This window comes from Ostrinia furnacalis, unplaced genomic scaffold (assembly GCF_004193835.3).
Source record: "Ostrinia furnacalis isolate ACB-3 unplaced genomic scaffold, ASM419383v2 OfSCF1632, whole genome shotgun sequence".
NCBI lineage: Eukaryota > Metazoa > Arthropoda > Insecta > Lepidoptera > Crambidae > Ostrinia > Ostrinia furnacalis.
The window spans coordinates 409,834-437,785 of NW_021131871.1; the positions used below are offsets into that span (position 1 = coordinate 409,834).

Consider the following 27,952-nt stretch of genomic DNA (forward strand, 5'->3'; position numbering starts at 1 on the left):
TTTTGCTCGACTTGGTGGGGGCACTGCCGTGCCCCCAGATCTAATGACTTTTTACCCGACTGCGACAGAAGGAGGGTTATGTTTTTATCTTCTTATGATGAAATAAAACATGCCAACACATTTTGAACATTTATTTCTTCAAAACAATGTTATTGTTATTTTCAAACAACTAACCCACAGAAACAGATAGTCGCGTGCATGCACGAAACGATTTTACATTAACATTGTTGTCTTTGCAATTTTACTCAAAATGACAATTGCAGTAATCGTATTTCGATAAAAATATGATAAAATTATTGTCAAGTCAAATAGAATTCAAAGATGTAGTATAAAATTACTTCGATAAAAAATAAAAATATCACAAAATAAGTATATTTTCTTGAGTAGGGTTTTTACATTATTTTAAAATCCTTAATTTTAAGTGTACTTAAAATATCCAAACGTAGTTGGTAAAGCTACGCCTTTTAATATAAATTACAATAATAATTATAAACATAAGTACTACCTACTCTTTGTTAATTACAAGAACGAAGTCGTGTCTGAAAAATACTGTAAATACAAAAAAATATTGAGTGGAACAAGGGTAAATTAAAAATAAGCAAGTACCTATATTGAACGATAATAAATGTTTTCAGTCTCGTTCTCATTTCCAAATGCTAGCGTGGCTATTCCTAGTCTAAAGTTATTACTATTCTGAGTTACAGAGGGTAGGCGGTATGTTGGGGTCGAGTAGACCTTGCCGTAGCGCGGCCAAGAGAGGGTTGGGTTCGCAGGAGCAAAGCGCGCGGAAGTCGTCTAAGTCAAGTGCCCATAGAGCGGCGCCCCTCAGGCCAGCTGTCGCGGCGCTCGCTCCTACCCGGTGGATTTCCTCAGGCCGCAAGTACGAGGCCCATTGAGATCGGTGCACAGCGAACGTACCGTCCTCAGTACGAGTCTCCTCCCAGCTGCTACACTTCGACCCCGGACATAGCTGCGATAAAAAACGATATTGCTGAGTCATCACCACTTCACCACGAAAGAAAGAGCTGAACAAGTTTGTGCGAATATGGACTTAGTTCATTTTTTATCTTCAGAATAAAGATAGAGCAATCTCAGCTATAAATAACTAATACGTGACGATGACACGCCGAAAAAGTTACTTGTTATTTACACATCACTAACCCGGTATCTAAAAGAAAATATTTTATGAAACCAACTTGCGTCATTCTTAGCTTAGCAGTCAACAGTCTGCGGACTCTATCTACCCTACAACATTAAAACTACAAACCTCGTAGAAAGCAAGGAATCCAGGGACCCTGGTGAAATGTCCGGGGATGCCTGGTCCCGTGACGGGCGACTGTATGTGCTTGTGCGCAGCGCTGCGCAGCGTGTAGGAGCGCGCGTAAGCCGGGACGCCTATCACGAGTTTTTCAGCGGGCACCACGCTCGACCAGTATGCCAGGGAAGAGTTCTGAAAAAAATGACTGTTTTAAAAACTTCTGTTCTGTTTTTAAACTAAGAGAGAATGATTGCCGACTGCAGAAACAAGACGACTTTAAAGAACACAGTATGTGATCTGATGGTCACTTTTTCTTTCTAAAGAACTTGGTGTAAGGTTAACTGATATTGTACAGTAGTCATACATCTTTATAGCTACCTATATCGACATCTAAGTCAGCGTCAACACTTCATAAGCCCAAGACATGACTCAATGAGACAAAAAATATAATATACTTTTTTTTGCGCTTATCTGCATCAGTCCCAAACTATAAGCAGATTTGTTCCGTGCAGTTTTAACATGTTGAAGGAGCTCCACAGCAGGATACTCATCATTCACCATCTGTCACCAAGTATATCGTAGCGCTTCAGTTGTTTAGTTAGCTTATGGTTGCCAACGCAGTAGCCAACTGATTTGGGTGATAATATACTTACGAAGCTGTTAATCCCAGCCATTTCGATGGATTCCAAAGGTACCAAATAGGAAGTTCTTCCTGATGTAGAAGCATAATAATCGTTAGCAGCCAGAGCTATCCAATCGACAGTGGCTGTCAGAACCTCTGGGTCATACGCCAGTGCTGCCACCTCCGGGGATGAAGAAACCAAGGCGGACAACTCAAAGTTGTGCTGGTGAAGAGTCTTTGAAAGTTTGGCGATGAGGAGGCTGAAGTTGTCTTTCTCGGTGATATCGAAGTCTGTGCATGGGATCTGAAAAGAAGAAATGAAGAATAACATTTGTGTCGTTTACGTAATATTGGCAAGACGACCCTAAGGCATAATAACAAGTCGTGTCGGTTCTACGAATTCCCTAGCTTTCTATTTTGGACTACAGACAGATATTCCGATATGGTTTATTATTAGCACGTGAGCTTTGTGCCATATCTTTCATGCTCTACTATTGCCAAAAGTGCCTACCTACTATTGCTATTGACTTTTCCATACTAAATGTCAATTTAAACCAGAGTTCAACCAGTCTAACTTTTTGTAAAAGGGGTAATAGTCGATCTGAAATGTTACAAACAAAATAATGAATGAGTCAATTTACCTGTTTGCAGACAGGATATTGCCACGCGATCTGCAAACCGTCAAAGTTCCATCTGTTCAGGAACTTCAGAACGGACTCTACAAATACGTCAATGCTTTCAGGACTCGAAGACATCTCGACCCACTTCTCGTCTTCCGAGTCTTCCAAACCACCAGCACCGATGATCACCTTTACTCCCTTCATACGAAGTTCCGTCATCTTGCCGTAGAAATCTGTAAGTAGTCACATTATTATTATCTCTTACTAGCCTTTGTCTGCGGTTTCAACCACGTGAAATTTTGTCTGTCACAGGAAAACTTTATCGCGCGCATCCTTATTTAAAAAACCGACCAAGTGCGAGTCACACTCGCACACCGAGGGTTCCGTACAAACCCGTAGGTATATAACTTTTATTTTGTTACAGTCTAAAGACCTGAGTATTTATTGATATGGATTTCAATTTGATACGTCTACGCGTTCATGAGGAAAAGAGTAGTAACTTGATTTTTTTTAAACTGGGATAAAAACAATTCTATGCTCTTTCCCGGAACTCAAACTATCTCTAAGCCTCTATCAAAATCGTTTCAGTAGGTTTTATAATTTTAGTACGGAAAAAAATAGTCTTTTGAATATAAGTAATTCAGGCTTTTGTATAATTCAGGAATTTACCGTTATCGATATCCAGTTCTGGGTTTCCTGGCACCAATTTGTAAGTGGCCGGATCAAGGTGTGCCCACGCGTACACGATGTGTGTACACATTGATGGGTCCACTTGTTCTGGACCGAAGCTACCGTTGCCATGTCTAGAAGAAAATGTATTTCAAATTAACGATGGTCCTTTGATGACATCCCCGATTACTTGGAATAAAATTTCCATTTAGGTAGTACTTATTTTAATTTAATACTAAAAATAGCGCTAAAATACCTGTAATATGCCCAATTAGTGAAGTAACACGCAAGTATAGGCTTGTCTTGCACTACTGGCTCCATTTCATCTCTGATTCTCAAATGTGTCTTTCCTTTGCATTGCGATTTTTCAGGCCAGTCGCAATGGTTCTGTAAGACAATAAGTCATTTTAATAATCATGTTCATGTAACACGTACGATGTAGGTACGTACATAATTACGTCGTGAATTAATGTTACATCGAAATCGTGTTGTAATGATTTTCAAAATTAGATTGAAAGATCTATTTTTATACTAGCTCGGATGTCGTTAATTAGTCGCTAACAATGTTTACGCATTCATAAACAAACCGGTGCCTTAAAAGCAAAAGATTTGACCGGTTTTCATAATCCTTTAACTGTGCTTTAACGGACACACTCTAAATACACGATAATATGCTAATTTAATTTATTATGGCTTATTTAATTTATGAGTTAATGGTCATTCACCTGGTTCCAAACCAGTGGCGCGGGACATGTGAGTTGCATGTATCTCTTTCCAACGCACAAGTAATAGTTGGCGCAGTTGCTCTCATCTGCTCTGAAAATGGCTCCAGAACATGCTTTCCCATCAAGCGATGTGCCCTGAAATAAGGAAAATATATTTTTATTTGACCATTAATTAAATTGAAACTTGTCTCTAGATTTTTTACATAGTAATAAAAAAAACATACAGTCGAACATAGCACCTCCTCCTTTTTTTGAAGTAGGTTAAAAATTAGGAACTTACACTAGGTTCTACGTGTTCGACGTGTTGATGATGATCAGTGTCAATGATCATTGGTTTTTCTTCCGGTTCTGGAACTTCAGGTTGAGATGGTACTCCAGGCACTGCCATTGGCGATGATTCTTGGACTGAAAAAATTGAAGCAATCGTTAGCGAGGAATTAATAGGATTTTGTAACGTTTAAAAATGTACACACGGCCACAATGTTAACTAACCCATTTCCGTTTTTGCTCTCGCTCTCATCAAAGGGTGCTTTGCGATAGAACGAGACGGCATGACCAGCAATGGGCAGTTAACACTGTTGCCGATAGTACAAGAATATTATGATTTTTGAGAGGACTACTTATTTTCACTTTAAGCTTTTGAGCAGCAACAGGTATTTTAAACACCATCAACCTGACTTGAGATGATATTTTTGTCTAATTTTCAAGACTATGAAAAAATTGTCTTTCTCATACTTACGTTCTTCAAGAATGCACGGTGGTGGAGCGTCCTTTCCCCTTAACACATGGTTTATGGTAGTTAGAAGAGGTGCTTTCCCACAGCCGCAGTATTTGCCGGTGAAGTCGTCAAGATCCAAGGACCAAGCCATACTGCCTCCGAGTTCCATAGCTCGGACGTATTCGGCTTTATGGCGAGCCATGAAGTCGTCATCGAAGGACACCCACTGGTCGTCGTGGGTAGCGTAGGGCCCGATGCGACCGCCTGGGTCGCGGTAAACTTTCCAGCCCTTCACTTTCACTCGTTCACAGATCTGTAATTTGACAAAAGTTTGTAGTTTTTATCTCCTGTTCATTACTCAGAATCTCAGAATCTTAAGGCAAACAAACCTCCTCAAACTTTTATAGTAAATGCAGCACCAGATTAACTTATAAGCAATTAGGCAATAGCTTAGACTAGAGCATCACCAAAAACGGCATAAAAATATTTTCCGCGAATTGCATTCCTGTAAAAAAGTGGCTAGTCGCATTTCTATAAAGAAAATTGCCATTTTTTTAAAAAGCCATACTATGATACTTATGGGTGGCAGCACGGGCGTGGATTGTTGCTAGGGCATCAAGTAGTCTTAATCCGGTACTGAGTAAATGGGACACTCCTCGCAAATGTTAGTCCTTTATCTTTACTGTGCTGATGAGAAAGGCTAAAACGCAAAATATTTTCGTACCTCATAGAAGGACAAGAAGCCTCTAGCCCTAGTCTCGTCTCCAGCTTCGCCGCCTGCATACGTCGGCGCACCAAGCCCGGTCCCGGCGCCCTCCACCACCGAGAACGATTGTCCGTAGAATGGAACGCCCACCACCAACTTCTTGCGATCTGCGCCTTTGTTGATCCAGTAGTTGACCGTGAAGTTCTGGAAAAAAAAACAGTTTGAATATCATCTCCTTTTTACGCGATGGAAAATTTCATTTTCACCTTTAAACCCGGTCGAGTTAGGTAACTGCGCACCTGGCAGCTGTGAAGTCCCGTAAGTGAGAGGGAAAGTCGCATTCAGCGAGGTGCGCATTTAGCTTAATCGGATTGTAAGTCTTAAAAGGTCTTCTGAAAATGATGTTTTCAATCAACTAACTTTAAAGTATTATTATAATTATAAGCTCACCACATTGAATGTGTTATCGGTATCTTTGTCGTGGACATACATAGGCGCGACATGGCCAGTTTTCTTGTCCCATTGACCGTGGTAGTCGTACGTCATTAGCGAGATCCAGTCCAAATTCATTGATAGAGCTGGTACGTTGTAAGCTGAAATAATACACAACAAATTAAATGACTTCTTTAAAATAAAATAAAACTTTTAGTTGGAAAGTCATTTACCATAGTCAATGACACGCTTGCTAGCAGAGACTGCAGCAGATAGCAGCATACCGCGACGGTTGAATGCCTTGCGTAATTCTTTAACCAAATCAGCGAAACCTTGCTTATCAGAATCGGGTCCTTTCTCACATTCCACCTGTTGAGAAATGATACTTGTAAAACCAACTAACTTAGATTAATTTCAAATAACTCACTATCCCAATTATCTGTCCAAACAAAGTTAGTAGTTTATCATTTATAGAAGTCTTTGATTGAAGATATTTCATTTTATTACCTGCCAGCACTTAGGGTATTCCCAGTCGAGGTCAAGTCCATCGAATCCGTACTGTTCGAGGAAATCAACAGCGTGGACTACGAACTTCCTTCTAGCAGAGACGTTGTTCACCAGTCGCGAGTACTTGTCTCCTGCCGAGTCGTCCCAACCGCCCAGACCGAGAAGCACCTTTACACCGTGACTCTTCAGGGCTGTGACCTTTTCGTAGAACTCTGTGAAATTCGTTTTGTTAGTAGTATTTATTTGTCTTTTGAGATAATCGAGTAGGTTTTATACAGATTCGATCGAGAAGATGTTCTTTCTTTAGCTACATTTTCAGCGGCCAATTTCATGCCAGGCCAATGTCATCCTCTTAAATAACACTTGGACAGTTCCAAACTAATAGCAGGTGATAAGTACCTAAAGCGTAAATGTAACGTAGGTTAACTTACTATTTTCTACATCTAGCCAAATATCATGTGACTTTATCACCAGCTCCTCCTTGTCTAGTACTGCAAATGCGTAAATGATGTGGGTGCACAGTTCTGGGTTAATATCGCCAGGAGTGTACTTTCCGTTATCGGGTCTGAAAATGTAAAAAAAATATAAATAAAAACAGAAGACGATGAAAAGCAGATTTATCATTTAATTGATTGATTTGTTATTACCTGTACCAAGCCCAGTTGGTATAGTAACAGACAACTTTAAACCGTTCCTCTTTAACTGGAGCTGCAACCATAACTGGTTTCTTAGTCGTAGTAGTCATGATGCTTGTCTGACTGGTCGGGCGAGAGGTCGGTCTATGGTATATTGGCACCTGAATATCATCCAAGTCATCGTCAATATTGTTTGGAGGTTCGTAAATAGGTTTATGAGGTTTTTGTTGCATTTCCTTCTCCATTTCTATCTTGGGGTTGAGTAATTCAGACTTGATTGCGTTGAGAAGTGGATGTTTTCCTTGGCCGCACCTAGAAGTTTTATGATAGGTTTTTATAACGTTCTTTCTGTAATTTAGCTGTAAATTACAAATGTACTGTGGACACTTTTTATTCATCATATTACCTATTCCTGTAATCGTCGAGATCAAGCGCCCAGATCATACCACCACCAAGGTTCAGGGATTTGATGAAGTTGACTTTCTTCTTGATGATTTCTACGTCATCAAATGACACCCATTGGTTGCCCTTGTATGCGTAAGGTCCCATGCGTTGGTATGGGTCTTTAACGACAGTCCAGCCGCTGTTTCTGATGCGGTCACAAATCTGAAATTGTAATGTAAATAAATCTTCTGTCTAATAATTTATAGGTCTAGTCAATAATTTTATTAATTTACCTCGTAATAAGCTAAGAAGCCTTTAGCCCTTGTATATTCTCCTGGTTCACCACCATCGGAGACAGGAATATTAAGGCCGTTGGCGTCCTTTCTCCATTGTTCCCTGGGCGAGTCCCATTTATCACCGATTGTGAAACTCTGTCCGTACATGGGCATTCCCATAACGATCTTGGAAGCTGGGGTGCCTTTCTCCATCCAATAGTGAATTGTATAGTTCTGTGGATTGATTTTGGTTGCATTAGAATTTTTATAACAAAAAACGCATTAGGTATGTTTTGAAAGCTCTAAAAATTCTTACAGCATTGAAGTAAGTGGTGTCATCATCAGGGTGGTAGTACAAAGGTGCGACGTGACCAGTCTTCTTATCCCATTGGCCGTGATAGTCGTAAGTCATGACAGCGATCCAGTCGAGAAGGCGAGCTAAAACTGGCACTTCATATCCAGCGTCTATAACCATCTTGTTGGGCGATACCGCTGCAGACAGTAGCAGTCCCTTAGGTTTTAATACAGCAGATAGTTCGTGTACTAAGTCTGCGAAACCTTGCTTGTCGGAATCTGGACCCTTTGAGCAGTCGACCTGAAATTTGTTTTCATAAGTCAGTCATGTAGAGAAATGGAATCGGCAACAACTGAAGAAATACAACTTGATAAAATACACTGAAGAACGGACCTGCCAGCACTTAGGGTATTCCCAGTCGAGGTCGAGACCATCAAATCCGTATTTCTCGAGGAAGGTTACAGCGTGTTGAACGAATTTGGCGCGAGCTGCTGGGTCGTTGACAAGTTTGGAATACTTATCTCCAGCGGAATCGTTCCACCCACCGAGGGCCAGGGAGACTTTAATGCCGTAGCGTTTGTACTCTACCACGCGCTCATAGAATCCTGTTATAGAAAAAAAGTTTATAATTATGGAGAAATTAATATTTATGCAAATATCACTAAGTGAATAAGTAGGTATTTTTGTTTTTACATAAGAATACGAAGTCCATTGATTTTATCTATTGAAATAAGTATCTTAATTCTAAAAACATTATGTTGATTCTTAGTTTTTATTTCCATATAAATACACCGGCCTTTGTCCAGCAGTGGACGTTTTTCGGCTGAAACGAACGAACGAACGAACACCGAATTAGTTACACATCTGCAAATAGGAAGAAGACGCATGACGCTACATAGGCTCTGCATTACGCCCTGTTTTTAAGTAGGTAAGAGGTACTGTAGTGTATTTAGTACGAGTATTACTAGATAGATAGAAACCTAGGTACTATTAGTCCAGTCAATGAATGCTTTAACGACGGTGTAGAGAGAAATTTGTGTAACACAATTTCTGACCTCGGGACTCTATTTAGACTAGTTAGGAGGTGAACATAGCAAAAGTCCCCGCCCTTAACCCTTGAGCCGGCGGGTAGAGGGGGGTTTAAAGGTACCACTTTTCGGTTTTTCGCTTAATCCTCGGAAACTATGCGTCCTAGTGACATGACTACTATAAACCAAAAAAAGCTTATTCAATTTGTGTTTACTATTGTGTTCAGTATTATTGTTTACAAAATCTTACTGTTGTCATAGTCGGACCAGGTGTCGTGGGCCGTCATGAGTCCATCATTGCCCAGGACCGCGAATCCGTATACGATGTGCGTGCAGAGCGACGGGTCGATGTCCTCGGGGCTGTACTTGCCGATGCCGGGCCGGTACCACGACCAGTTGGTGTAGTAGCAGACCAGCTTGTAGCGGGCTAGAACATAGGAATATAGGAAGTGTCACTAAGGCCCGTCTTATACGGACAGTTCGAGTTATAAACTGCTGTCAGCTAAAGCCTGGTCCGTGAGCACGTAGAATTTTGTCCAATGACCCCAAGCTACCCATCCTTATCGCTCGCGCGTAATTATATTGCTGTCGCGACTGTGCGACGGGCGCCCGCAGTGAGTGTGCGAGCGAGACAGCAACATAATTACGCGCGATCGATAAGGATGGGTAGCTTGGGGTCATTGGACAAAATTCTACGTGCTCACGGACCAGACTTTAGTCATAAACTGCTCGAGCGGTTCCGTGTATGGCAAGCCTTACATAATTTCCATAAAACTTTGAGGCAAGGATTAATTAAACTTACAATTCAGCAGGGACGGCTTTGAGGGTAGATCTGGTAAAGTTCCAGTAGGCGGTGCTGACGCGATCGGTTTAGTCGGACTTGGCTCCGGTAAATGATCCTCGTTGTCAATGTAGACGGGTTTTGTAGGCTTAGAGGGTCGCGTAGAGGACTCTGGTTTTGGCGCTGCCGTAGGTTTAGGTTTAGTGGTTCCTTTAGCTTTGCATTTGGCGTTGCTCGGCCAGTCGCAGATTTGTTTTTCCTATGAGAAACGAAATCGATCTTAGTTTGGTACATTTATATTAACTAGTAAATAGTTGCCCAGATAGGTGAAGTTATGTTTTTACCTGATTCCAGTGAAGACCAGCACTGCAAGAGAACTCTTCGAACTTTCCAAAGATGCAGTGTCGGTAGCGAGTGCAGTCAGTCGGGAGCATTGCGTACTGCCCATTATCACAATACACTGTAAACATACCATTGTTATTTTATTCCTACAAAACAAGAAACTAATTGATGTAGACTTGGATGGCAAGCATGAGAATGTCATGAATGATCACCAAGAACCAATAAATTGCAGTCCATTGCTCCAGTGGTTATGATGAATGATGATGATGAAAATGAAAAAGTAGTTGATGTGAATGTTGTCCATGTACAACCTCCGTTTCTTTGGGTTTTCTTGTGATATCCTAAATTATCGATTTGGAATACTTTTTCCTGTTTAGTGTTTTACCCAGTTGATCTGGGGTTGGGTTTCCATATATGTGATGATTTGATCTATCAAATAGACGATAACGTACGTTCTTCTTGAGAGTTGGAGGGCTCAGGTATAGCATCGGACATAGTAGGCTCTGGTGTGTACAAGGCATCATCAACGTAGTGGGAAGGGTCCATCAACGTAGTACGGGCTCCATAATAGTAAGAGGATTCGACTGAAGCAGTTAAACAAGTTAAATAAAGATTTACATATCAAGTTTTATAATCATCTATGCTTTCAGTTCAGAACATCTTCTTTTCACTTTACCGTCGACACATGTTGAGTTATGGAAAGGAGTAATTTATTGAAGTGATTTAGTACATAAATAACCAATTTTTTGGTATACCTATTAATAAAACTCAGTGATATATCCTCTTGTTCCCTAATAGTCCAGTCAAATTAGACATGAACCCTGCATTAATTCGCATACAGCTGAAAATTGGTACGAATGTTCGGAGCACCATTATGAATTAACTGTGAAAAGTCCCCATCGATCCGACATGTGCTAAAAAAAAAATTCTATGTCAAAGTTAAAAAATACGGGTTTTTGAGAGTTTCAGCCAAACGGTAAGTTTTATCACAAAAATATGTATAACAAGGTTTAAGGCCATACAATTATCTATCAAAATTGTCTATACACTTTCTCCTAATAATCAGCGTTTCTGAGATTCGATGATCCGAAGAGTCAAAAAAGTGTTTTCTTCATAACGGTCTTACACATAAATTCAATGTGATATCGCCTCGTGGCTCGACTCAGCATTGTATCATGATGTGTTGTCGACGTCGAATATAAAATGATCAACCTCAATGTCGTCTGTCATCTTTAATTATCGAAAAATGGGTGCAACTTTGACGAAGGACTGCACCGTGAGTTTCTAAGATACGAAGTTTTCGTGTCTATTAGGTTTAAGAGCTCTTATATGCACACGTCACTACTCTACTTGTAACTCTATGGTCACTCTTTTAGCCCGGTCAAGTCAGAAAATCCAGGTTATAATAATTCGCATAGAGCTGAAAATTTGTGTGAATGTTGAGAACACCATCCTTAATGAAATGTCAAAAGTCCCCAACGATCCGTCATTTGAAAAAAAAATTTACGAAGTCCAAGTTTTTTGCATTTTTCCACCAAACAGTAAACTTATCATAAGAAATGATAAAAAATAGTAGTAGATCATAAAATTATCTATTAAAAGTGTCTTTGCCCCTTTTTCCTAAGAGTCACCGTTTATGTGGTAACGATGCAAAAAGTTGGAGAATTCGCATTCTGTTAACTACTCCACGAGTCCACAACTTCAACTCTATTAAAATAGTTTTGAATTGAACAGGATAACAAATACATCTTAAAAAAGGCCTACTGGGGAAACCTGGTAAAAAAAATGCGCCAAATACCCATCATAGGTGTTGTGGAAACATGTGCATATAACGAGAACATCTTAACTAACTTTTTGATTCGTTCTACCTCATAATCGGTGACTCTTAGGAAAAAGGGGCAAAGATAATTTTGATAGATAATTTTATGATCTACTATTATTTTTTATCTATTTTTATGATTAGTTTACTACTTGGCCAAAAAATGCAAAAAACTTGGGACTTCGAAAACTTTTTTTTTAAATGACGGATCGTCGGGGACTTTTGACATTTCATTTAGAATGGTGTTCTCAACATTCACACAAATTTTCAGCTCTATGCGAATTATTATAACCTGGACTGTCTAACTTGGTCGGGCTAAAAGAGTGACCATAGAGTTAGAAGTAGAGTAGTGACGTGTGCATATAAGAGCTCTTAAACATAATAAACACGAAAACTTCGTATCTTAGAAACTCACGGTGCAATCCTTCGTCAAAGTTGCAACCATTTTTCGATAATTAAAGATGACAGACGACATTAAGGTTGATTATTTTATATTCGACGTCGACAACACATCATGATACAATGCTGAGTCGAGGCACGAGGCGATATCACATTGGATTTATGTGTAAGACCGTTATGAAGAAAACACTTTTTTGACTCTTCTGATCATCAAATCTCAGAAACGCTGACTCTTAGGAGAAAGTGTATAGACAATTTTGATAGATAATAGTATGATCTTAAACCTTGTCATACATATTTTTGTGATAAAACTTACCGTTTAGCTGAAAATCTCAAAAACCCGTATTTTTTAAGTTTGACCTTGAATTTTTTTTTTAGCACATGTCGGATCGATGGGGACTTTTCACAGTTAATTTATAATGGTGCTCCGAACATGCGTACCAATTTTCAGCTGTATGCGAATTAATGCAGGGTTCATGTCTAAATTGACTGGACTATAAGCTATTTATTAAGTGATCACGTGATCCATTACACTCAGATCACGACATATTCAAAAGCTTCGATTGATCGAACCATGCCAGATCTACTATCTCTGTGACACATTCTCTCATATGTGTCGTCGCCATTTTTAAAACCATGGGTAGCTTTATAGCGAAGCTACAAGGGCAGCCTAGATCTTGGCTGCTTGCTTATGTTCTGAAAGATTTTTAAAATCACGGTAATTTTGTACTCACAAGGAACTTCATCGTTGAGTTGCATAGAGGTAGATTCCCCGCTAGCGTCAGTCATAGCTGCAGACATGACCTGTCTCCTGTCAGAGCAAGAGACCGAACTAGGGAAGTCGCACTGCGACCGCTCGGCGTTCCATACCAGTCCCGGCGCGCAACTCTGAGCCACCATCAAGTTGTTTACGCATACGAAGAACTTCTCGCATTTCGGATGGGGATAGTACGTGCCGGTTATGCAACCCTGAAAGTTTTGAGTGTTTACACATCTCTTTTCATGCTGTTCTGAAACTTGATGCTACAAACATTTTAGAAGTCTATAGATACTCGTAGAAGGGCTCTTTATAAATCAGCTGTTTTGAGTCATAAAATTGATTTTAAGTAAGTAAGTAAGTAGTAGCTATACTTACCGTGCTCGGTCTATGCGATTCTTCAATAGCCGCGGAGACTGGTCTTTTAGTTGTTGTTGTAGTAGTTGTAGGTCTTCTTGTAGTAGTAGTAGTCGTTGTTGTCGTTGATTGTGCTATCGGAGATTTCGTTGCCGATGGTTTATCTACCATGATATAAGCAGTGGTTAGAGATTTGAAAGAAAACTTTTTATTAATTTTTTGCTGTTGTTTTGCGTCGCTAAATAAAATATTTCATTTTCAATTGATAGACCATTTTATGAATGAGTTTGTGATTTGTTATGTCTTCCGATGTGTATTATGGCATTCTCTGTGAGTACGACCCATCCAATCGCAGAACATCAATTTTGCATGTTTTTTGCGGGGTTTGAACCCGCAACTACAAGTGATCCTGGGAGGCAGTAGTACGACTTGAGTAGGCGTATGTAGTAGTCCGTACAAAGTAGTGCCAGTGACAACTGAAAATAAGTGTAGTGTGGTGTTTTAGAATGTAGCATAATGACGTTCACCTTCTTGACACATAGCGAACTCGACCCAGTCGCAGCGACTCGTCCGCTTGTCCCAGTGCAGGCCGGGCGGGCATAGTTGCTTGCGCCAGCGGCCGCCCACGCACAGAAGGTACGAATCGCACGACTTGGCCGGCGCATGCACGTCGTTGGAACCACACTGACCGTCTTCGAACGGATTGTCTCCCGATGGAACTGGTGTGAAAAAACAAAAGACGTTAGGAAAAAAGGAGAAATCGTAGTGATAAAGAGACGGCTTGTCTTTGGAAGGTACTGGTTAGATAAAACAAAAGAAGTTAGAAAATGAAACGATAAAAATTAAACACACGGCTTGCCTCTTGGCTGAATGAAACAAAAGACGTTAGGAAAAGAAAAATGTAATGTTAAACAATTTATAGACACGTCTAAGTAGTCTGAACGGCACTGGTTGAATAAAACAAAAGACGTTAAGAAAAGAAGAAATTGAAATGACAAAAAACACTAAAAACAGAATACGTACTCAGACTCGTTGGTTTTGGAGAAGGATAAGTCGGTCTTGGCGCAGATGTGGTTGGTTTGGATGCTGAAACTGAATGAAACAATTTTATGATATGAAGTAGTTACCCTTTAACCAATATAGAGAAAACTGGAGAGAAAAATGGTTTTGAACCATATTTTATGTCGCTAAAGTTCAAAAGTTTAAAAAGTTCCACCATGGCAACGATTCAGCCACTATCGGTAAGAAGTGGTTAATAATTAATTTACTTTCTCTACAACGTTTCAGAGACATTTTCTATGTTGTGGCCTTACCTTTGCATTTGGCGTACTTGGGCCAGTCGCACTGGTTTTCAGTGGGGCTCCAATGTAGTCCGGGCGCACACTGCTGCTTAATCCACATGTTTCCATCACAGTGAAGGTATGAGTTACAGTCACTGGCTGGCTTATAACCTTGGTTATTGCACGGCTTGCCATCCGAAACTTCTTCTGATAAAAAAAAAACAATATTTTGATGAGATGCTAAATGCATTTTAGAATTAAATTAAGTATTTTTTGTAATATAGATTAATCTTTTACCGCTGCTGCTCGGCGCAGAAGGCCTAGACGTGGTCGTAGGCTTACGAGTCGTCGTAGGCCTAGGCGTGGTCGTTGTCGTAGTAGTGGTAGTTGTAGTTGTAGATGTCGTAGTTCGTCTCGTAGTTGTAGACGGCCTTGGCGGGGGACGTGACGTCATAGGCGCTAGCGTACTGGTCGCTGTGCTTGCTTCGTTGCTAGATGATTCTTCTGTTGAAAAAGTTATTTATCAATTCGGATATGATCGCGATAATGACCTTTGTTGTAAGACGCATTTTGCAGACCAAAGGAAACAGTTGCGCTGGGCCAGTCGCAGCGGTGCCCGGACGCGGCCCAGTGTAGGCCGGGAGCACAGCGCTGCTTACGCCACTAACCACTCGCACTGCAGGTAGCCGCCGCAAACGCCCGGCGCCACGCGATTATGACCCTTGTTGTAATACACATCGTGCAGACCAAATGAAATAGTTGCTTAACTTACCAGTGCACTTTGCGAAGCTGGGTCAGTCGCAGCGGTGGGCGGCCGGGCGCACAGTACAGCTTGCATTGCCCACCCTCGTACTGCAGGTAGCTGCCGCAGTTGCCCGGCGCCACGCGATTATGACCCTTGTTGTAATACACATTTGGCGAAGCTGGGCCAGTCGCAGCGGTGCGCGGCCACTGCCCGCCCTCGCACTGCAGGTAGCCGCCGCAGTCGGCCGGCACCACGCGATATTCACCCTCGTTTAAGATACATCATTCGGACCCCAAGAAACTGTCGCATCGCATAACTTACCAGTGCACTTGGCGAAGCTGGGCCAGTCGCAGCGGTGCGCGGACGCGGCCCAGTGTAGGCCGGGCGCACAGCGCTGCTTGCGCCACTGTCCACCCTCGCACTGCAGGTAGCCGCCGCAGTCGCCCGGCGCCGCGCGGTACTCGCCCGCGGTACATGACGTGCCTTCTAGACCGCCTGAAGAGAATACAGAAGTTTGGATTAGTTGCTTCGTCACACGCAAGTGACTCTACAAACGATGTCATAAGTGATATCACAAGAGACTTCATATGCGATGTCACATTACAAGTGACATAGATAAATAAAGGATATACTTAATTATTTTGGAAAATAACAAGATTTTTATCGTCATAATATTCGCCTGAAATCTCACAGCGGAAACAATTAGTACACTCCCTGAAAACAAAATCTTCATACTATGATCTTACAGTGCTATAATACTGGAGTATATGCTAAAGTTGATGAAAATTCCACTCATGAAATAAAATTACGTAATAAGCACACATCATTATGTAGAAGTATCAAGCCAATCAAAGAGTGTATGTTTTTAATATACCTGCATCGGGAGGCGGGCGCACTGGGGCCGCAGTGGGTCGTCTGGTCGTGGTGGTGGTGGTGGTGGCTTTAGTAGTGGTGGTCGTGCTGGGCGTGGTAGCGGGCGGCCACCACGTCTGCGCGGAGGTCGGCGTCGTCGAACTGGGCACCCAGCCCCAGGTCGTCGACGTATGTTGGCCGTGGTCGTGGCCGCTATGGTCGCCGCCACCGAGGGATCCTAAAGCAATCAATAAATCTTAAAACAATACCATAAAACTTATTGTATAGTTAGGAAGGTGTATCGAATATTTCCATTTTTCATCATTCCGGCATGTCGCTGCTCTTCTGTTATCCTATTTTTGTTTTAATTAACTTCAATCAATATTCGGTATTTGACAACATTTACCAAGAGCGCAACAAAGGCGACGGCTCCGTGCAGCAACAGTTGTTGTAGTCGTCCAAGTCTATTGCTCAAGAACTTATTTGAAGTTCTGTCAAGTCCAGAGACATACCATCAGCCTGCGCAATGGTAGTCGTAATGACTGGCTACGGCGGGCGCTCGTATTATTTGTTGAATTTGTCAGTCTATTGCTCAGGCAGTTTGTTCAAAGTTCTGCCAAGCTCAGAGACTTACCATCAGCCTGTGCAGTGGTGGTCGTAGGAGGTGCTGGTGTGACCGGCTGTGGTAGTCGTAATAACTGGCTACGGCGGGCGCTCGCTTTGTTGAATTTGTTAGTCTATTGCTCAGGCAGCTTGTTCAAAGTTCTGCCAAGCTCAGAGACTTACCATCAGCCTGCGCAGTGGTAGTCGTAATGACTGGCTGCGGCTGGCGCTCGCTTAATTGAAGTTGTCAGTCTATTGCTCAGGCAGTTTGTTCAAAGTTCTGCCAAGCTCAGAGACTTACCATCAGCCTGAGCAGTAGTAGTCGTAGGAGGTGCTGGTGTAACCGGCTGCGGCGGGCGCTCGCACTCGGCGCCTGGCGCGGGTACAGAACGGCCAAGCGCCCGGCCGGCAGCGCGCAGAAGCGGCGACGGCTCCGCGCAGCAGCGGTTGTTAAAGTCGTCCAAGTCTATCGCCCAGGCTGTCACCCCGCCTAAGCCTTGGCGCATTGCCCATTCCACCTGAAGGAACAGAACGTTAAACTTAAACCTTCCAGAATCAATAAGTTGAAAAATTATGGGCCGAACCCATACTTCCAAAAAATCCATAGGTAGGTTTGTAAGTGTATAAAAATATTATTTATTTCATTTCGCTTATACAGATTTCCGATTTGCACCGTTTTTTTAAGTGTAAGATTAATAAAAATTTATTAACAGTCCTAACTAGGTTTTCTTTTTCTGGATATTGAAATGATTGCATTTCGAAAGGAAAACGTGTTTCCCGCCAATATCGTTTGACAGATAAAGCAGACTAAACTTTTTAAAATATTTTTTACAAGTAACAAAAAAGTATGCGGAATGATGATTGTTACCGAACTTTTTGCTAATTAAAAGGCGTTATTACCTATAATTTAAATAAAAGAAAATAGTTAACTGAAAGAAAATTTGACTTAACGTTATCGTTCTTAAAATTATAGGCACATAAAAAGTCTGGCCATTTTAATCTGAGAAAATATAATAAAGGCGCCATTAAGTTGTTAAATAATAAAAATATTTTTTTCTAAATCCATTTTACAACAAAAAGTGGCCAGTATAATGTTTTCTATTATTTTGTGCAAAGAGTTGGAATTTATAAAAATTAAAGAAAAGTTCTTATATGTGTGCACGCAAAGATTTAATACTGACCAATGATATTATATAAAAACAAAAGCAGATATGTCATAAGCGCTCGCGCTGTGAATACTCAAAAACGTCCCAATTGGGACGTCTTGTGTTTAGTCTTCGTGTGGCCTGCGTCGTGCGCAATCGCGTGCGTACCACACCGTAAGTTCCTGTGTTCTTACCAAAATAAATAAAAAATGCCATCGTGTGTGTTTCGAAAGTGTACCAATTATGACTCTAAAGTAAACAAAATACAAGGGATCTCTTACCACATGTGATTATGCAAAATTATTTAGTATTTATATTTTCAATTAATTATGCAAACAATCAAGACGCCATGCGCCATGTTCAAGTTAAGAAAGAGAAAGCGATCTTGTTTTGACGTTAGAGCGATAAGGATGCGTGCGCTGCGGACATAGATTAGTTAGTGCAGAATCGTTAAAACTATAGCTATCTCTTTCATTTGCGTGCTATTTCGTATCTTTTGTTTCACTTATCAGTTACATTTGTCAATGTGTGCAATTTTGAATAGCTCGGTACGGATTAAAATCGTAATTTCTATGAACGTAACATATCTATAGTTCTATAATATCATTGATACTGACCTTTTCAGTAATCGACTTGGGATCATCATATCCAACCCATTGACTGTCGGAATACGCGTAAGGTCCAGCATTCGCTTGGCGGCCCGTTGCCCAACGTAAGTTCTTTACTGTAAAACATAACACAACGAAATTAGTTATCTAGGTAGAATACCTTAATTTGTTTCTACATTAGATTTTTGTTAGTTATTAAATCGAATGACAAACCTCTGTAACAAATCTCATAGTAGGCCAGCATTCCAGGTTGCTTGGTGAATTCCCCTGGTTCGCCAGGGCCCCCAGCTGGGGCCCCAGGGTTCTTCGAGCCTTCTACCTTGGCTAATCTGTATGATTGACCGTAGAACGACAATCCTAGGAGCAGTTTCTTAGGGTCGGCGCCACCTTTTAGAAGAGCTTTGATAGCGTATTCCTGAAATGTATTAATTCAACCGTTTAAAATAATAAAATCTAAAGCTGTAGCAGCATCGCTGCGATATAATAATATCTAGTTTTCTTCAAATCTTCTGCCTCGGAATCACCGTTAGGCGGGGTCGGCTTTCCCAATCATGCGCCATGCCATGCATTCGCTTGTATATAATAATAATATCTAGGACCTATATTATAAAAAAATACTTGCATTATTATTTTACTTACAATGGAGTAATAAGCTAGAGCGTCGCCGGGCGCAGGAACAAGTGGGGTATGATGCCCCGTGCTCGACTCCCAGCCGCCGTGGTAGTCGTACGTCATGGTGCTCATGAAGTCGGCTGCCCTCGATATCGCTGGCAAGTCGTACGCCGAGTCGATCACTTCTTTGTACCCTGACAGAGCTACCCCGAGCTCCATGCCAGCTGCGTGCAGCGCTTTTGATAGTTCCTGTAGAGCAAAGTTATTCAGGTCATTTAAAGTTTATTTAATGTCATGTAATTTCCTAAATTTCTCCTTTGCCTGGTCGTCATCCCTTGTTATTTCGTAGCATAATTTCAAAAACTAGTTTCTGTCTCTACCATTGAATTTTTGATAATATCAAAAAGAAGACTTCTGATTAATAAGTTTGTGTATGTTTTCAATCATACCTGAACAAACACAGCATAATTCGCCTTATCGGACGCTGCGCCCTTCTTGCAGTTGCTCTGCCAGCACACGGGGTAGTTCCAGTCCAAGTGGAGTCCATTGAAGTTGTGCATGCGCAGGAAAGGTATCAGCTTCTGTATAAACTTCGATCGAGCTGAGTCGGAGGAGACCAGTCGGGAGTATTTGTCACCAGCTGAGTCAGTCCACCCGCCCAATCCAAGGAGTACTTTGACGTCTTTCAAAGAAGTTACTCGTTCGTATAAATCTGAAAAAGAATAAATTAGTATGCATCTAAAAGTTAAAGAAATCATTGCTTTTTAAATCTTTGACTTTATGTTTTTTCTTTGTATGATTGTACTATTTACTTACTGTTTGTCAAGTCAGCCCATGGGTCGAACTCCTTTGCAATAAGCTCGTCAGGAGAAAGGGATGCATAGGCATACACCACGTGAGTACAGAGCCTGGAGTCAATGTGTTCTGGGACAAATTTTCCTTCGCCTCGCCGATAAAATGCCCAGCCAGTCATGTAGCATACGACTTTTTTGTCGCTTTCTTTGTCTGTAATTAGATATTATGATTTTTTAATGTTTGTTCGACAGATGTTGTACGAGTATGTTATGGTACAACTACGACTACGAGAATTCTTACCTGTCTCGTCGTCATATTGTTTAACATTGGATTCTTGAACAATAAAAATAGTGTTGGGCTTTTTGTTTGTTAATTGCGGCCGGTAAGAAGTATCCCAAGCGGAGAACTTGTTATATTTTCTAGTCGAAACGTTTTTGCGGACCCGTAAACCACCAACCTTGGCTAATAGGCGAAAGAAGATACAAGCATAGATAAGTTGCAAAAAGACAGGTTAAGAAGAATTTAATGGAAAATTATAAACGGTTTTATTAAGACTAAGTTCAAGAGAGAGAGAATAGGGAGATAGTGAGCATGTATATTAATGGTCCTGGCTTACTTTTCTTTGTGTCAACATCATTTGACATCAGTTGTGCAGCTTGAATGTCTTTGATACTTTGACCATTCCACTGAAAATTAAAATATATTTAATATTATTAGTGTAACTAATGATAAGTATTATCTTAACTATTGTAAATTTTTATTTACTTCAAAATCAGTCTCGTAAGCTTGTGACAGGTAGCGCTCTGCTTCTTGCACGCTGATCCTAAGACTTTGGCCAGGAATACACTTAGCGACATCCAAATGACTGAAACAAACAATAACATAATAATAGTTATATCATTTCTGAATTTAGTTATTACGCCATATGAAATAAGTTGCATTACCCGCAAAATCCTGTAGATGGATCGTACAGTCGGTCCTCTTCGCACAGCATTCTGTAATTAATACCACCTGCACAGAAGTGGAAGTGTGCACAGGATTCTTCGTCAGATGCCAAGTATGGAGTGTCTGATTCGCAGAACCCTATTTTCAATGTAGATTGGTCTGATTGTATAGATTCTCCTGCAAATAAAAGTTAGAACTATTATGTAACTAAAGATTCCTGTATGTAACTATAAGTTGTATTATAATAACTGATGGGTTTTTGGTTTACCATTCAAGCTCGTTGAAATGGTGCTCAGTATTGGGAACGGAGTACCACACAGTCCTCTGAAATCATCCATGTCCACTGACCACGCGGCAGCACCCGCTAGTCCAGTACTAATGACAAATCTCATCTGCGAAGTAAAGTTGTTTTTTTAATGAATATTACATAAAATCAATCATACTATGCGGAAACCTGTAAGCATATTATAAATACCTATCGTGTCATTACGTACCTTTTCCAAAACCGTGCTTTGGGAGTCAAAAGATACCCATTGGTTGTCGAATAATGCGAATGAATTGCCAGCTTCATCGAATGCAACCACGCCGTCGCCCATGCGTTCTTTCATACATATCTAAAAACAACAATTTATGTTGTTAGGATAATTATGTCACATGTTCACTTGAATAGATAGTCAGATATTACGATACTAAATATAACGGCATGTCTCACCTCAAAGTACGATAACATTCCCTTTGTTTGTGTGTATTGCCCTTCTTCGCCCCAACCGCTGACTGGCGCCCCCGGGGAAGGCAACGTGGACGCGGCCAACGTGTAGCTGCGACCAAACAGTGGCACTCCAAGGACGAGTTTGTCGGCTGCCATTCCATGGCGGATGATGTATTTTACCATGAACTCCTGAAAGATATTTTGTAAATGTTTAATTTTCCAAAACAGAGAGAGGATGTGTGAAAATTATCAAAATTATTTGTACATACGATGTTGTCATATCTCTGATCGCGCGATGCCGCGCCAGGGTCTCGATGTAGAGTGCTGTGATGTAGCGCTCTCGCAGGAGGTTCGTCTTTCTTTCCATGAGTCATATCCCAAGCCTGCAGAATAGTGTAGTCCGTCGCCCCACTGACAGCGCTCAGATCGTAACCATCTTCGATTTGGTATCTAAACGGTGGCAGGACAGTCGAAAGGAGGAGTCCGTATGATGAAAACTTTTCGCGGAGTTCGTAGAGGAGTGAAGTCAGAAGTTCTTTTTCGCGTTCATCTCTTTCGCCTGCAATATTTATTACGTTTTAGCTATATGATGTTTTATAGAAGTAATAAAATAAACGTAGTTGAAACAAATACACCTCAGTGACTCAAATCGAACTTATGTACCTGGATAAACCCAATGAAGGTCAAGTCCGTCGAAGTCGTGTTCCCTCAAGAAGTCGACAGCACTGTCAATAAACAGGCTGCGCCTGTTGGGTTCTTGAACGAGCTCGCTAAACAGCCGGTCCGTGCCCTCGCCGCCCACGCTGATCATGACTTTGAGCCCTTGAAGTCGGCGTTTCAAGCCAGTCGCGATGCGGTAACCACCTGAAAATATGATACTGAAAAAACTGTTCGAAGACACCAGTTGATGGCAGATGTGACCGAAGATAATCCAGATAAGAAAACCTCAAAGTGGACTGGTAGAGAATATTATATGGCATTAAAACCACCTCTTTTGAATGAAAAGTTTAAATAAATATGATTTATGTTGTGGACAAAGCTTGGACATAGCGTGATTTCTGAAGAAAATTTTTTTTAAATTATTTACTAAACAAAGCTTTAAAGCCTTGTAACTATAATGTTACCTTTAATAATATCATAGTCTTCGTTGGCCGGTAGTACCGCATATGTGTGGGGGTGTATAGCCGCAAAGGCATAATGCAGATGTGTGCAGGAACGTGGAACCAAGCCAGCGGTGAATGCCAACGGCGGCGCCCGGTACGCTGCCCAGGACTGCATGTAACACACCACCATGCGACGATCCGTTGCCCCACTAGTTTGTTGCATTTCTGAAACATTACAATTTACAACCCATATTATAATAAATAAGATTACTTAATAACTTATAAATCGAAAATCCTCTAAAAAGTATTTGAATTAATTGTTTCTCACCTTGTAAATTTGCATTGCCATGTTGTAGTCGTTCATCGTTTTTGCTGTAAAAAATTGAAATGATAAGTCATTGAACACTGTAAGTATAGAAAGTTTATTAAATAAAACATTCAATAATGTATCATACGTGTTTAGATAACTAGCGGCTCCGTAAAATTTTTTGAGCTCTACGAAGGTGTCGTCGTTGTTATCCGATTCCTCGTCCTGAAATTAATCGGAAATTGTGTCAATTGAAATTTCATGTAAAATTTTGAGATATTATTGTGTTATTGTGGGAGTTTACTAATTTTAGTTTTACCTCAACCGTTTTTAACGAAAACGAATTCTCATCAATTAACGAAATTGGTCGTTTTTCCACTGCATCTCGGAGCGGCAGCCTCCCTTCTCCTTCTTCACGAAGACTCCTGTAATAAATCGAGTCAAGTTGCGCTTTATGGAGGTATAAAATCATCAGATTGTCCAATTTAAGTTAATATGTTTCACAGGCCGTAGAGGTGTCAAGGAAAAGATAAAAAAGGCTCAAATAGCCTGCCGAGAATACCTAATAAAGTTATTTTTAAAGTGTAAAATTACCTGAGTGGTATGCTCTCCACGGAGGATCTTATGGGTGCAGCAATGGGGTCATGTTGGGGGACTGTTTCCACTGCACTCCGGAGGAACTCTGACACGTCTGAATGTGGAGATGCCCATGTGGTTGCGCAAAACACTAGCACGCACTGAAACAAAGCAGATGATTAATTTACCTACTAGTCAAACACAGTTATGTTTAGCATTAGAAGCTGTGTTCCTTTTTCCTAAACCCCTGAAATGAGGCAGAATGTACCGTTTAAACGGTATGTCACCGTATTATTAAACAGAAAATTTAGGTATTTGACTGAGTTAAACAAGGAACTTCATGACTAACTTGATAAAAAAAATCATTTGCATCTTTCAGTATGGATTTAAAATCAGTCAATAGATTATCCTCATATTATGTTCGTTGGGCTTATTAGCATTGATTATACGGCTATCATCTTTCGTATCAAATAATCAAACAAAGGTATGATGGGTTGTTGACCTCTCACAATTCTGCATTAGTCAATAGAGTTAAATAGTTTCCTATTATTTAGGGTACCTCCACGCTATGCGGCCTTTAAGACCGTTACATTCCAGTAACAAAGAAGATGCGAGCAAAAAGTGTTCTATTTGCCAATCTTCTTATTGTGAAGATCATTCGATAGAGTTCAAAGATGCTATTAGAAGTTTGGTAGCGTTCAATTCGGCGCCTGAAACTGAGCGTGTGGGCGAGCGGTCGCTGACCTATCGATCAAGTATCGCACTTCGTCTTTGCGTAATTTACATAACTTGACAGAGCCAAGAATCAAGATCAACACTTAAGACTGGTTCACAAAAGTTTGTTTATTCTGTTCAAATGTATATTTTGGTCCAGTCCAGAGTCAATGGCCATCGAAAGAATGCATACTTAAAGCGCGCTGGACTGCTCTGCTACAGACTCTATTGTTGAATTAGCATCTTGTTATATATTTTAATATAAATTATTTAAATTCCCGCTACGTTGCTCTATGATCTTATAATCAGGTTGTTCATTTATGATATTTGACTGTAATAATATTAAGAAACTCATAGGTCAGATTGTTATCACAAGCAGTCCATCCGTCATGTTGAATTATTATTATCATTTCAGTATAAAGGTTTTCTTTTTCGGTCTTAGAATTTATTAGGGTGAGATGCACTATCTTACTTTAACATTGACAAACATCAATTATTGTTACGGTTAAAATAAATAAATTTAGTAAACATTTAGAGCAATGCAATGTATTATTATCTCAATCCTTGTTCATTGTAAATGAAATCTCATGCGAGACGCCACCAGTAAAAACTGACTGGATTTAATAATAAAAATAAACGAAACGATATCAAAAAATAAATGGTTGTAAAAATTTTATTAATAATCTTTATTAATAGTACTCGTAAATTTCATTTTTTATTGCAATTTATATTTTGAATTTAACATTTAATCAAGGAACGTCTGGTTTCGCCGACTGACATTTCCTTGGCATTGGTTGGATTAGGTTTGCCTCTCGATTAGGCAGTATTTTGGCGTGGAGTCGATCTAATAAATTATAGTGGTAAATGAGCGCCAGTACGTTGACTCAGTGAGCCTGTTCGGAAAACAATCATTTGCATATATGAGGAGCAGGTAGCGGCGGGGTCATCGTCATCATCCCAAGACCATGGTATTCGCGTGACATTTCGCCACTAACGATTAGGACGCACTTTATTTTGTTTTCGGTTGATGTGCGAGGTATAAATTGCTATACATTTTATTTCGGTGTTATTTGGACTAATCCGAACACGCCCCTTGTTAAGTTTACGATCATGAAATTGCACGTAATTTACATTAATGTCACAGCTTTGGGCACGTTCAAACTGACAACTAAATAAAAGTACTTTTGGGATGCTAATGCCGCACGCGGAGACTGTGAATTGTTTGTGAAAACATAACACCCTATTGAAGTTCGCGAAGCTTTTAAGTTAATTGGTAAGGCAAGTCTGTCGTTTTTGTTTTCGTTTTAATACAATATGTGTTGTGAATACCTTTAAACCCTGTTTCTGCTGGATGTTTGGAGTCGATACAAACTAGCAGCGCGCAGAGAGCCCCCAGAGCGAGTTTTATTTATTCTCAAATGTTAATGTTTTTTTTGTTGAGCTTCCATACTTTGCCTTTTATCCTTATATGCATATCTAAGATATTCTGTTTATATTATGCAAGTGTATTTTCGATGTCGACCTTGCTAAATCCTAAATTGATTCCTAATATTAATTGCCCTTTTTGTGATAGGGCTTTAGATCCACTTAATTTTTGTGGTTAGTTGTTTTTTATTTAGTATTCTAAGTGCCGATCTATTTACTACTAGTTTAATAATTTTATTATTATCGAATATTTATGTTTATGTTTAAAATGTAGATATTTTAAAAATAATAACTTTCGTTTAGTAATTGTAGTGATGTATCACGGAAGGTCATCACACAACCAGACAAGGGAGCTCAGCATATCTAAGAACGTGGATTGCATACTTTATGTTGTCATTCTATAGTATATGACCAAGAAGAAGGAAGTTAGTTGTATGAAAGAATGACACTATTTTTTCCTATTCTTATTCAACACGTTTGTCGTTTATTTACTGCGCTCTATTAAAAGTAAATAAACATGAAATGTATGTTTCACTACTGGAAACATACTTATGTTTACATTATGATTAGGTTTTAAAAAAAGGTTGATTGATATCATATAAGTACTTCAATTTCCGTTAAACAATATCCTTCAAGCTTTTGTCCCTTAAAAAGACTTAAACGAGCGCTCAGAAACTTGATATTATTTTAATCAGCGATTATTTTCTTATTTGATTTTTATCAGTATTTGTGATACTTACGTTAAATTAATATGCATAAATATAGTCAGAAAGCCAGTAAAAAGAATATTATACAATTTTGTTGACTTTGATGCACTTCGACAAACTAAAATAATATTAATTTATCTGATATGGCAATGTTACCGATACTAAGTACAAAAGTTTTCTATGAGATTATATTCAACGTTGCCTATATACGAGTAATATTTATCATTCGATTAAGAACCAAATTTCACTATATTTGCAAAATCTGCATACAGCCCTTAAAAAGACATAAACGCGCTAGAGAAAGTTTCGAGCTTTTTATCAAGTTTTTACGAAAAATAAATTTCGATTAAATGTCTCATTTATTAAGCTTTGATAATGAGATAATGACTAGTTTCTTATATTTTTAATTTTTTTATTAACTTCTGTGCTATAAATGTGCATTGTTGACAATTTATTTAAATGTAAACAGTTTTATCTCTGAATCCCGTTGCGAGTATCCCACCCCGTTCCCAGACACGTAAGTGCCACTGCCCTATAACGAAACAGGTGTCCTGTGGTCCCGTATGGCTGTACAAACGACTTATACGAGCTATATGCGGCGAATGAGTAATGAGCCAAGTGCAAGTTATTTAGCGTAGTGAAATTTTGGGACGGGGCACTCTTCGTGCATACGTACTGAGTATCTCCCTTACTAATAAAACTTACACGCTCGTTGAACAATGGTTTAAAGTGACGTTTAGTATGGAAATGTCATTTTAAAACAGTGTTCAACAACTGTGTAACTTTTTATTAGTAAGGAGGTATGTGTTTAAGGATAAATCACTAATTGTCTAGGTATTTTGGTAAGTAACTTAAAAAAACATCTAATACGATTTAAAGATAACACAAATGATTAGGAAAATACCTTAAAATACAAATCACTCTTCTTTTATTACGGCTCTAATAGTCCAAGCTATTAACAAAATGCGCGCACCTATGTTCAATCTTTAATACACAAATTGTGTTTGTTTATTATCTTTCAATGGACACGTGATTAATTAATCATTATGTTGTTAAATAAGTATTATGGAAAATTTGTTTGAATTTATGAAGTAATCTATCAAATATTTAGAAAATTCAGAAAACTTATTGATATGTTAAATTACTTAAGGTATTCCTATCAATTGTAAATGTAAATAAATAGGAACCGGAGATTTAAATAAGTTCTAAAAAAACTACTTACCCAAGTTATTCGCCCCATGACGGGGGACTTGTATTGCACTTTCCCGAAATTTTCTATCTGCAATTGTAAACAAATAAAATGAGCACATCAAATTTTGAAAATTATTATTATGCCTTTTTGGGAATTTATTATTATTATTATATTATAATTACCTAAAGTTTTTGATCTGTTTGGTATAAGTGGGGATCGATACTGGTACCCCAGGAAGATGCGCCTGCGTTTAGGCCGTGCGTGTCGCGACTGAGCGGGCGGCGCGCGCGTCGCTTAGTGTTAAA

The 27,952-nt window shown here is 39.8% G+C and overlaps 1 protein-coding gene across 7 annotated transcripts; it reads right to left on the reverse strand.

The window, feature by feature from the left end:
• Window positions 1–116: 116 nt before the first annotated feature.
• On the reverse strand, window positions 117–27,952 carry ChiR1 (chitinase-related protein 1). 7 transcript variants are annotated; one of them, XM_028305042.1, is made up of 54 exons: window positions 27,830–27,950; window positions 27,678–27,734; window positions 23,628–23,770; window positions 23,353–23,458; window positions 23,182–23,258; window positions 23,055–23,098; window positions 22,748–22,951; window positions 22,287–22,487; window positions 21,893–22,182; window positions 21,627–21,812; window positions 21,409–21,528; window positions 21,183–21,306; window positions 20,914–21,091; window positions 20,735–20,834; window positions 20,586–20,655; window positions 20,270–20,431; window positions 19,991–20,179; window positions 19,624–19,886; window positions 19,202–19,423; window positions 18,776–18,977; window positions 18,572–18,678; window positions 17,160–17,327; window positions 16,841–16,889; window positions 16,229–16,444; window positions 15,676–15,849; window positions 14,907–15,113; window positions 14,643–14,816; window positions 14,353–14,421; window positions 13,857–14,048; window positions 13,351–13,493; window positions 12,950–13,184; window positions 10,450–10,581; window positions 10,000–10,115; window positions 9,677–9,914; window positions 9,125–9,301; window positions 8,240–8,451; window positions 7,868–8,146; window positions 7,570–7,785; window positions 7,299–7,498; window positions 6,905–7,204; window positions 6,689–6,822; window positions 6,258–6,469; window positions 5,984–6,119; window positions 5,769–5,911; window positions 5,337–5,522; window positions 4,634–4,925; window positions 4,175–4,299; window positions 3,895–4,029; window positions 3,426–3,556; window positions 3,170–3,303; window positions 2,522–2,733; window positions 1,912–2,184; window positions 1,268–1,450; window positions 117–970 (listed from the first exon to the last, which is right to left on the reverse strand). In XM_028305042.1, the coding sequence occupies exons 2-54, from the start codon at window positions 27,693–27,695 to the stop codon at window positions 689–691; spliced, it is 9,081 nt and encodes a 3,026-aa protein (XP_028160843.1). In that variant the 5' UTR covers window positions 27,696–27,734; window positions 27,830–27,950; the 3' UTR covers window positions 117–688. The 7 variants fall into 7 exon arrangements, with proteins under 7 accessions (XP_028160843.1, XP_028160846.1, XP_028160845.1 ...); XM_028305045.1 differs by lacking the exon at window positions 20,270–20,431; XM_028305044.1 differs by lacking the exon at window positions 10,450–10,581.

Bases quoted from the DNA above. Each gene is read 5' to 3' on its own strand.
- ChiR1 (XM_028305042.1), bottom strand. The intron at 14,817-14,906 runs GTAAAAGATTAA...TTTTTTTATCAG, and splicing joins TTCTGCGCCGAGCAGCAGCG to AAGAAGTTTCGGATGGCAAG. The intron at 7,205-7,298 runs GTAATATGATGA...TAAAACTTCTAG, and splicing joins CTCGACGATTACAGGAATAG to GTGCGGCCAAGGAAAACATC.